Here is a 10,417-nt window from a genome sequence, read left to right on the forward strand (position 1 = left end):
TGATGTTGTTGTTGTTGATGTTGATGCTGTTGTTGTGTGTTGAAAGTTTGCTGACGAGTTATTTTGTGCGGCAATGATGATGTTTGCAATCGAGATTTATGTGTTGCTGTTGATTTTGTTGTTGTTGGTGTGTGGATATGTTGTTGTTGTTGTTGTGGTTGTTGTTGTTTGTGTGCTGGGAAGCTGGCCCGCGGAGGTCCGTGTTCAAAACCGGGTTCAAGAAATAAGATTGTTGATGTCGGTTTGGAAATTTGTTGTGTGGTTGTTGCTGTTGTTGTTGTTGCTGTTGTTGTTGTTGTTGCTCAACAAATTTCGGCACGGCTGATATTGCTACGTCAGGCAAGTTAATTTCATTATTTTTGTTGTTGTTGTTTTCAGATGGGTTGTTGTTATTGTTGTCGTTGTTATTGTTGCAAGATATTGGCTGTCTATGTTGTTGTTGTTGTTGATGATGATGTTGCAAATGATGGTTACTAACATGATGCTGTTTTTGATGTTGTTGGTCACGGTAATTATAATACTGCTGTTGTTGTTGTTGCTGTTGCTGATGCTGATGATGATTTTGTTGTTGAGGATGATGATGATGATGTTGTTGGTGATGGATAACCGGAAATGCCAGCGTTCCGGAAGAGAGCGATCTGGAATGGAAATGTGAAGATGACGATGAAGAGGAAGTAGATGATGTTGGAGTGAGGTATGGAGTTGCCAGGGTAGAAGGTCTATGGCTCTCTAAACTGCAATGGTAGTTGAATTTAAATCGAAATTGAAAATTTTGTGACCATTTTTTGAGATATTTCATTAAATTTTGAAAAACAATCATATCGTAGACCGACATTTAAAACACGGTCAATATAAAACTTTAAAAAAATTGCGGTATAACTCAAGAACTGGTCTGTTTTTTTTAAATCCGATCACTCCACTTCAAGCCGATGATGTGAGTTTATGCAAATTTCAAACTTATTTGTAATGAAGAATATCACGTATATGCCATTGTAATCACAATCAGACCACCAAGTTTCAACTACTGTTCAAAACTGAAATAAAAATGAATCTCTCTTTCTTTCTCTCACTCTTTCTCTCTTTTTTTTCTCTCTCTCTCTCATTCTAATTACAAACCTTGTTTCAATCAGATGTATGGCGGACAATACAGACTCGTTAGAACCGGATATCGTAACTAATCGTTCGTCGGTTTTGTCATCACTGCTCGATATCTTGATACTGGCTCCAGATTGATGTCTTTGTGTGTGTTTGTGTGTGTGTGTTTGTATGTGTTTGTATGTTTGTGTTTGTATGTGTGTGTGTGCGTGCGTGTGTGTGTTATCGTGTAATTAACAGCATCAGTTTCGTGGTCGTCATCGCCATAGTCATCATTCCGGAAATCATCATCACCATAGTGAAATAGTCACCAAAATCTCTCACCTTATCTCATTAATTTTAGAACCGCCTTTTCCGATAACGCAGCCAATCAGATCGTTCGGTATGCTTAAGATGTGATTTAATTGGTTAGCGTGATTTCCATTGGCTACTGCTATTGGCTGACCTGACGCAGGGGCGAAATTATAGCCTGGCGCTATTGGCTGAATCAGCGTGCCAGTTGGAAATGCTGAAACACGATTGGTTGGAAATTTAGTTGAGTATTAAAACTCTTAATTAAATATATTTTAATAATTTTAAAGTGAAACCACTACCAAAGTTGTTTTAATAATAAATACAATCAGAGTAAAACTAAAGCTATTTACAATTACATTTGCCATAAGTGAGGAGCAACTGAAAACTCAATTACAACAACAACATCGGTCAACAATCAAATCAACAAAGACGGCCCAGGCGAGGAAGTTGTAGCGTTCTAACCAGTTGCGTAGGGCAGTGCCACAATGGTCTGTTGGGAGGAGATGAAGGTTGGGTAGGTGGCAAAGGGGTTGACCAAAGGGGAGTACTGCAGAGGGCTTGCCATCTGGGTGAAAATTTTTTTTCATTCGAATAGTTAAAATGTAAAAATACAAAGAAACGAGCTGACGAGTTGTGAAGAGCGCACATCATTATCATCACCATCATCACCATCATCATCACCATCACCATCATCATCACCATCATCATTATCATCATCATCATCATCATCATTATCATCATCATCATCATCATCATCAGGTTCACCGTAACCAAAAACACCAAAAAACCTGATAACTTCCGTGTGGTGCAACTAAACTAGCAGCACCAGCACTGCCAGCACTGATAACGGCGGTCGCGCTTGCATTTGAATCCAGCTGCATAGGCACAACCAAACTTATGGGCCGTGTGGGCCGAGGTTTGTATTGCGAAACCGGCCCTTTTATTGGACACTGTGTAATGAGTGTACGTATATGTGTGTGTGTTTGTGTGTGTGTGTGCGTGCGTGCGTATGTATGTGTGTGCGTGCGTGCGTGCGTGTGTGTGTGTGGTGTGTGTGTGTGTGAATGTGTGTTTATATAAACGTGTATGTGTGTGTGTATGTGTGTGTGTGTGTGTGAATGTGTGTTTATATAAACGTGTGTGTGTATGTGTGTGTGTAAATGTGTGTTTATATATACGTGTGTGTGTGTGTGTATGTGTGTGTGTGTGTGTATATGCTGAACCGACCTCGAGGACGACCTCGCAGAGAGTCTTGACTGCAGAGATGACGTTCTCCACGCCCCCCGATACAGTCACCAACCTACGGACCATGGTGACGTCACAATATTGATGACGTCATAATGATGATGATGATGATGAAGAAGATGATGATGATGATGAAGAAGATGATGATGTAAATGATGATGATGTCATGAGGGTGAAAATAATGCTAAATGTTGTTATTATTATTTTCTTTACTATTCTTATTCATTATTATTATTATTATTGTTGTTGTTGTTGTTAACATTGCTATTATTAAAAACCTTTCTGTGGAGTTGGGAAGTAAGTCTCCTGAAATTTGAACGGAAGCTCCGGATACCTGAATGAATGAATGAATGAACGAACGAATGAATGAATGAATGAATGAATGAATAAATAAATGAATGAATGAACGAGTGAATAATTAAGTAGATGAATTCATAAATATCGAATTAATTAATTGATTGATTGACAAACAAACAAACAGAAAAGAATAAACGAACAAGCGATGAATGAAAGAATGGCAAACTGAATGAATGAAAAAAAACCCTAGATAAATAAACGAATAATAATGGATTGGAAGAATGGAAGAAAAACAGATATACCCGTAGATAAAACAACAAAGAAAAATAATTCTACATCCCGACCCTTCTGTTTTGTTTCCAACTCGTTCGATAGATTTAATTTTACTGATTGCAAAATTGGCGCTACACAAATGATGACGATGATGATGGTGTCGTTGTCGATGATGATGATAGTGGTGATGATTTTGTTTTTGTTGGTGATGATGATGACGACGACGACGATGATGATGATGATAAAAAAGTGAATGATAAAGATGATTGATTGATTGCCATTTACCAAAACGCATTAGAAGAGAAAGGGAATGAATGAATGAATGATTGAATGAAAGAATAAGCAAACAGACAAATGAATGAACGAATGATTGAATGAATGAATGAATGAATGAATGAATGAATGAATGAATGAATGAATGAATGAATGAATGAATGAATGAATGAATGAATGAATGAATGAATGAATGAATGAATGAATGAATGAATGAATGAACGAATGAACCAACGAATAAAGAAAAAAGAAAAAGCGAACAATTGAACGAACGAACGAACGAATGAATACTATATTAATAAAAGAACGAACGAAAGAATGCATGAATTGGCGAATGAATGAATGAATGAACGAATGAATGAATGAATGAACGAATGATTGAATGAATGAAGGAAAGACCGAATGAATTAATGAATGAAGCAGTTATGGATGAGGAAAAGGAAGATAGAGATAATGACCGAATCTTTGCTGCCTGGCATGATGATGACGACGACGACGATGATGATGATAACTACAATGATGATGATGATGATAACTACAATGATGATGATGATAACTACAATGATGATGATGAGGATGTTTATGTTGATGAGAAAAAACCTTTAACAACGACAAACACGACTTGATGACAATGCTTTAGGATTCACTGTACTACTGCTTTCGAAGCAACAACTAAACTGCTATTACAGCTACTACTACTACTACTGCTTTTACTACTACCACTACTACTACTGCTACAACTATTACTACTACTTTTCCTACTACTACTACTACACCACTGATACTATTATTATTATTACTAAGACAACTACTTCTACCACGGTTACTACAACTTCAACTATTACAACGAAGCTACCACTATCACTGCTGCTGCTATTGTTGTGGCCGCTGTTACTACTACTACTAGTACTATTACTATTGTTACTAGTACTACTACTACTACTATTACTGAAAATTCTTAATAGCTTACGTTCGTTTGAAAGCCTATGAGATAATATAGCCTCGTAGACCTAAAGATTATATAGGAAATAATGATGACGATGATGATGTTGTTGCTGTTGATGATGATAATGATGAAGGTGTTGGCGATGATGATAATGACGACGATGATGATGATGTTGATGATGATGATGATGGCGACGATGGTGATAGTATTGTTGACTGACTGCTGTTCTGTTGGTGATGACGTTGATGAGTGTGAGAGTACTGCTGCTGCTGATAATAATGATGATGATAATCGTGAGAGTTGAAAAATTGATGATGATGTTTATGGTGGTGGTGAAAATGGCGACGATGTTAATGAGAATTGAGAAAAATAATAGTGACGACGACGATGACGACGATGATGATTTGATGATGGTTGGTGATGATGACGACGTTCATAATGGTGGTTGGTGATGATGATGATGACAATGACGATGATGCTGTCTAAAAAATTATGGCGACAGATACGACGACGACGATGATGGGTATGACGAAGAAGTAGGAGATGAAAGAAATAGAAAATAATGATGATGAAGATGGTGATGGCGACGATGAAGATGACAATTTATAAAATGGATGGGCGATTTCTGCTTTCTTCTCTCTCTCTCTCTCTCTCTCTCTCTCTCTCCATCTATCTCTCTTTGTCTTCATCTTTCTCTTTTCTTTTTTCACTCTTTCTGTTTATCAATTTTTATCTGTCTCTTTCTCTTTCTATTTTTTTTTCTTTCTTTTCTTTTGTCTTTCACTCCTTTATTTCTCTAATAGTTATTCTTTTCTCGTTATTTCATTCTTTTTTCAACTTCCTCCTCTTACTTCGTCATTTTCATCCTTTCGTTCCTCTTTCGTTTTCAGAGTATCCATGACTATTTGTCAATCCACTTCTTCCTTTCGTATCAATTATTTTCTTTTATTTATCATTTTGCACTTTCTACTTTTATGGTTCACTCTCTCTCTTTCTCTCTCTCTTTTTTTTCTTCTCTCTCTCTCTCGTTCTCTCTTTCTCTTTTTCATCTCCTTTTCTTTTTCATTCCATCTCTCATTTCCTTCATAATTTTTTTGCTGTAAGCTTGCTTAAGTTGCGAACTAGTGTGGATTTTATTGTATGCAAATAATATTTTCTCAGATTATCATCATCGTCAGCTTCATCTTTTTCCACCTCCTCTTCCTCCTCCTCTTCCTCCTCCTCATCATCATTATCATTACGTTGACGTCATCATTGCTTTGACGTCATCGTCCTTTTTCTGACGTCATCACCATCGTCGTCGTCGTTATTATTATCGTTGTTGTTGTTGTTGTTGTCATTATCTCATTATAATCAAATCATTAACTACAACGACAACATTACAACAACAAAAACATCATCAGCAACAATAACAAAATCAATAATTCAATTCAATAATGAGTCTATTCAGCAAAAAACATCGGCATCATTACAACAACAACAACAACAACATTACTACAACAATAACATCAACAACAACAACAACAACATCAACACTATTACGACAACATCATTACAACAACAACAACAACATCAACAACAACATCAACAACAACATCATCAACAAAAACATCAACAAATGCCATTAAAATATTTTTCTTTCACCCGATACACGGACGAATGACTTTTTATTTCATTTCAATTCAAGTCACCACCGACTGATTTTTCCGCGCTCCACTGGAGCGGCCATTTTTAAATATGGCGGCCACTCATCCTACTTCCGGTTTTCCTTCGATTTTGCATTTCCGGTGGGCGCGTTCGCCAGAACTCGCTGTCGATGATAATTAATTCATTAATATACTGCTACATGCTTCGGTCAATGTTGATGTCGATGCGGTTGTAGTTGTTATTGTTGTTGATTATGTTTTGTTGTTGATGTTGTTGTTGTCGTTAATGTTGTTGTTGTCGTCGTCGTTGTTGTGGTTGTGTCAGGTTATTGATTTTTTGGTGACGTCATTTTAAGTATGTCTAATATTAATGTTCAATATTGCATGTGTCTGGTGATGATGACAAAATAAAATTTTGAAAATTAATGATTAAAGTAGTAGTAGTAGTAGTAGCAGTAACAACAAAAACAGCAGCAGCAACAGCAGCAGTAATAGTAGTAATAGTAGCAGTAGAAGCAGCTGCAGTAGTAGTAGTAGTTGTATTAATGATAGTAGTAGATGCAGCAGAAATAAGTTATTTCTTAATGATGACAGAACTTTGTACCAAAGAAAACTTCATAATGAAAAAAAAACAAAAAATATACATCCAAAGACAAGGAAAAATCCATAGTCATAAAAAAAATCCATAAACATAAAAAACATACATAGACATAAAAATATACACAGACATAAAAGCACACACAGACATAAAAGCATACATACAAATTGGCAAACAATAAATATGGCTGCAACAAGGTCAATCAAATTAAGAATATGTATGTACGTACCTATGTATTTGCGTATGTATGTATGTATATGTGTTTGTATGTATGCGTATGTTTGTATGTATGTATGTGTGTGTATGCGTGTATGTATGTAGGTGTGTTTGTATGTGTATGTATGTTTATACTTATATTTGATTGGCCTCATCGACACCAGTTGCAATTGTAATTTCATTGGAGATGATTAAAATTTCTGTCATGTATGCTAAATACGTCTCCATCCTTGTACAAGATGAAAAAAAAACGTATTTTGTGTACGTAATTTTTAAATTGGGTATTTGTGGTACAGTGCTTTTTTGGTAGTATTTTATTTTCTTTGTTTGTGGTGCGGAAAAAATATAAAGCCGAAGCGTATTCCTTCTTCCATACGTTCTGTGCAGTTTTCAGTTCTATTAACATACCCTATTGATATATTAATATGAATTATTATTTAAAGGTTAAAGGTTAAAGTTCATTCTCTCTCACGGTACTTTCTTTAGAGGAATCAACTACAACACACACACACACACACACACACACACACACAGAGAAAGAAGAATCAACTACAACACACACACACACTAAAAAGAGGGATAGTTGGGATTTCTACGCTTTGGGACTAGGTTTCTGCAACAGCTAGGCCAGGCACCTCTTAAACACCGTCTACACACTATTGTTATTGTATGAAATACAATGCTTGCTGATAATACTGTATTAATACTGTATTGTATTTAACAAGGTATTTAATACGCAAATACCTTTCTTATTGTACTTACTTACTAATAATACTGTACTTTAAAAAAGTATGTTTGTATACAGAATTCTTCTTTCTTATTTTTCAATAAAGATAATACAAGACATGCTACCAATACCGTACTCAACAGGGTGTTTAAATGCACAAAATACGTACCTCTCTAATTTCTTTGATCTTAGTACCGTTCCGACCGATAATGGAGCCACACTGAATGGCTGGAAGAATCAGACGGAGACCGACTTGGTGTCTGCTGATTTCAGAGCCGCCAAGAACCGCGTTTAACTGTTGTAGGTCCTGTTTTGTTGTGGTTGCTAATGTTGTTTGTTGGTGCTTTTGTTGTTGTTTGCATGTGTGACCATTAAGCCGACTGACCGACCAGCCAATCAGCCAACCAGCCAATCAGCCAACCAGCCAATCAGCCAACCAGCCAATCAACCAACCAGCCAATCAACCAACCAGCCAATCAACCAACCAGCCAATCAACAAACCAGCCAATCAGCCAACTAGCCAATCAATTAACCTCTTCAAATCGACAGCAGACGAGTTTGAAGGTGGCGACGATTTGACCCAACGAGCCGGTAACTGAAACCAACCTCTCGGGACTTGTTGCGTCAGAAATATTTATTCTCGCCCCTGTCTTTATTATGAAAATAATTATGAAATTATAATCATAATTATTATTATGACAATCTAATTATGTTAATTATGCAATTAGTAGAGAGTTTAATGATGAGCATTGAGCAATAAAGAATTTAATTGAGGTTTCAAAAGAAATAGTCTACACAGAATATGATTGGCGCGGCGTGTTGTTGCCATACATACATACATACATGAATATACACATACATAGATACATACATACATACATACATACATACAAACAAACAAACATACATACAAACATACATACATATCATAGACATACAAACAGAGATACAAATATACAGACATACATACAAACATGCATAACTCACCTTTCCAATAATGCTTCCAGCTTCCTAAATTACAAAAGCAATAATAATAATTATAGTAATGCTAGTTATAATAATAATAATTATTATTATTAGTTTTATTATAAATAACATAGCCATAACATAATTGTTATAAATATAATTGTTTTTGTAATTATATTATGAATTGTTATCTGTATAGTTATCATAATTATAGCCTTATCATTATAAATATTATCATTGTCATTATTTATATTATTGTTGTTGTTGCTGTTGTTGCTGTTGCTGTTGTTGTTGTTGTTGTTGTTGTTGTTGTTGTTACTCAAGATCATCATTGTTATTATCGTCATTGTAGTCATTTACTTGAATGTCGTCACAGTAACCATCACATGGTCATCATCATCTTCATCGTCATCCTCCTCCTCCTCATCATCATCATCATCGTCATCATCTTCATCATCATCATCACCATCAGTACTTCCAGCCTAACATGAGAAAATTGCATTAGCCGCTTATTAATTGATTCATTCACTAATAATTACATTAGCCAGGAGCTGTTATCTATGGCTACTCTGAATAGTATGGGTGCGTGTGTGTGTGTATGTGTGTGTGTGTGCGTGATGTATCTATGTACGTATGTGTGTATTTATGTATGTATGTATGTGTATGTATGTTTGTATGGTTCTGTATATGAATGTATATGTATGTTTGTAGTATGTTTGCCTGTATGTTTGACTGTTTCAGTGTGTGTGTGATGTGTGTGTGTGTGTGAGAGAGAGAGAGAAAGAGAGAGAGAGTTTGAATTTAATGAGCAGTCCAATGCACATCAACGAGTAGAGCTTCTTTTTCTCTGAGGTTTTTTGCCTCTTTTTTGGGGGATGAGTGTGTCTCTTCCTCTCTTTCACTAGTTTTCTTTTATTTTATTCATTTTTTGTGTATTTTCACTCTCTCTCTCTCTCTCTCTTTCTCTTTCATTCTCTCTTTCTCTTTCATTCTCTCTCTCTTTCTCTCTTAGTTTATCTATCTAACTATCTACTCTCTCTTCTTCCCATCTCTTCTTCTCTCTCCCTATTTATACACGCATAGAGAAAGACCTGTTGCTATCGTTGATAAATTTATGAATGGATTATGACAATATGATAAATTGATTGTTAAGTATCTCTTGAGTGAATTTGTGTGTGTGTGTGTGCGTGAGTGTTTGTGTGTGCGTACGTGTGTGTATGTGTGTGCGTGTATGTGTGCGTGTGTAAGTTTAACCACGTTTAAAAATTTCTGTTTCACATTCGGTGCAAGAGAATTTATTTTATATATTTTTTTCTCATAACTATTTATTTGTGTTTTATTTATTTTCAATTAATTTCCATTAAATTTCGTTTTAGTTCAATTGGTTTTTTAAATAAATTGATAGATAATTTATTATTAAAATAGACTTAATTTTGAATAAAAATAACAGAGAGAGGGAGAGAGAGAGAGAAAGAGAGAGAAAAAGAATGTATGTGTGCGTGTTTCTAACAAGAGTAAATTTCTATTAATAATATTTTTTAAATTTAAAAATAAATTTGAATTGGACAAAAAAAATAAAAATATCAAATTCTTAGAAATTCTCTTACTCACTCAATCACTCTCCCTTTGTCTCTCTTTCTTTCTTTCAATCTCTCTCTTTCTCTCTTTTTCTTTCTCTTTCTTTGTCTCTCTTTCTCTTTATATATACATATATATATACATATATATATTTTTTATAAATTCTACCGAATGTTTGGCGTTAATATGTTTGTAGTTCGTTTTTTCGATTTTTCTCACTAAAGTTTTTTGGTGAACGTTTAGTTTATTAAATTCAAAATAAA

At 35.1% G+C, this 10,417-nt stretch overlaps 1 protein-coding gene across 1 annotated transcript; it reads right to left on the bottom strand.

The window, feature by feature from the left end:
* Window positions 1–2,294: 2,294 nt before the first annotated feature.
* Window positions 2,295–8,263, bottom strand: HELRODRAFT_142823 (hypothetical protein; the record flags this gene model as incomplete). The annotated part of the gene is made up of 5 exons (XM_009031248.1): window positions 2,295–2,339; window positions 2,617–2,689; window positions 2,913–2,968; window positions 7,780–7,917; window positions 8,144–8,263. Coding segments are annotated over 5 exons (432 nt in total), but the record flags the coding sequence as incomplete, so codon positions are not given.
* Window positions 8,264–10,417: the final 2,154 nt, after the last annotated feature.

Source organism: Helobdella robusta (assembly GCF_000326865.2).
Source record: "Helobdella robusta unplaced genomic scaffold HELROscaffold_71, whole genome shotgun sequence".
In the NCBI taxonomy this organism is placed as follows: Eukaryota; Metazoa; Annelida; class Clitellata; order Rhynchobdellida; family Glossiphoniidae; genus Helobdella; species Helobdella robusta.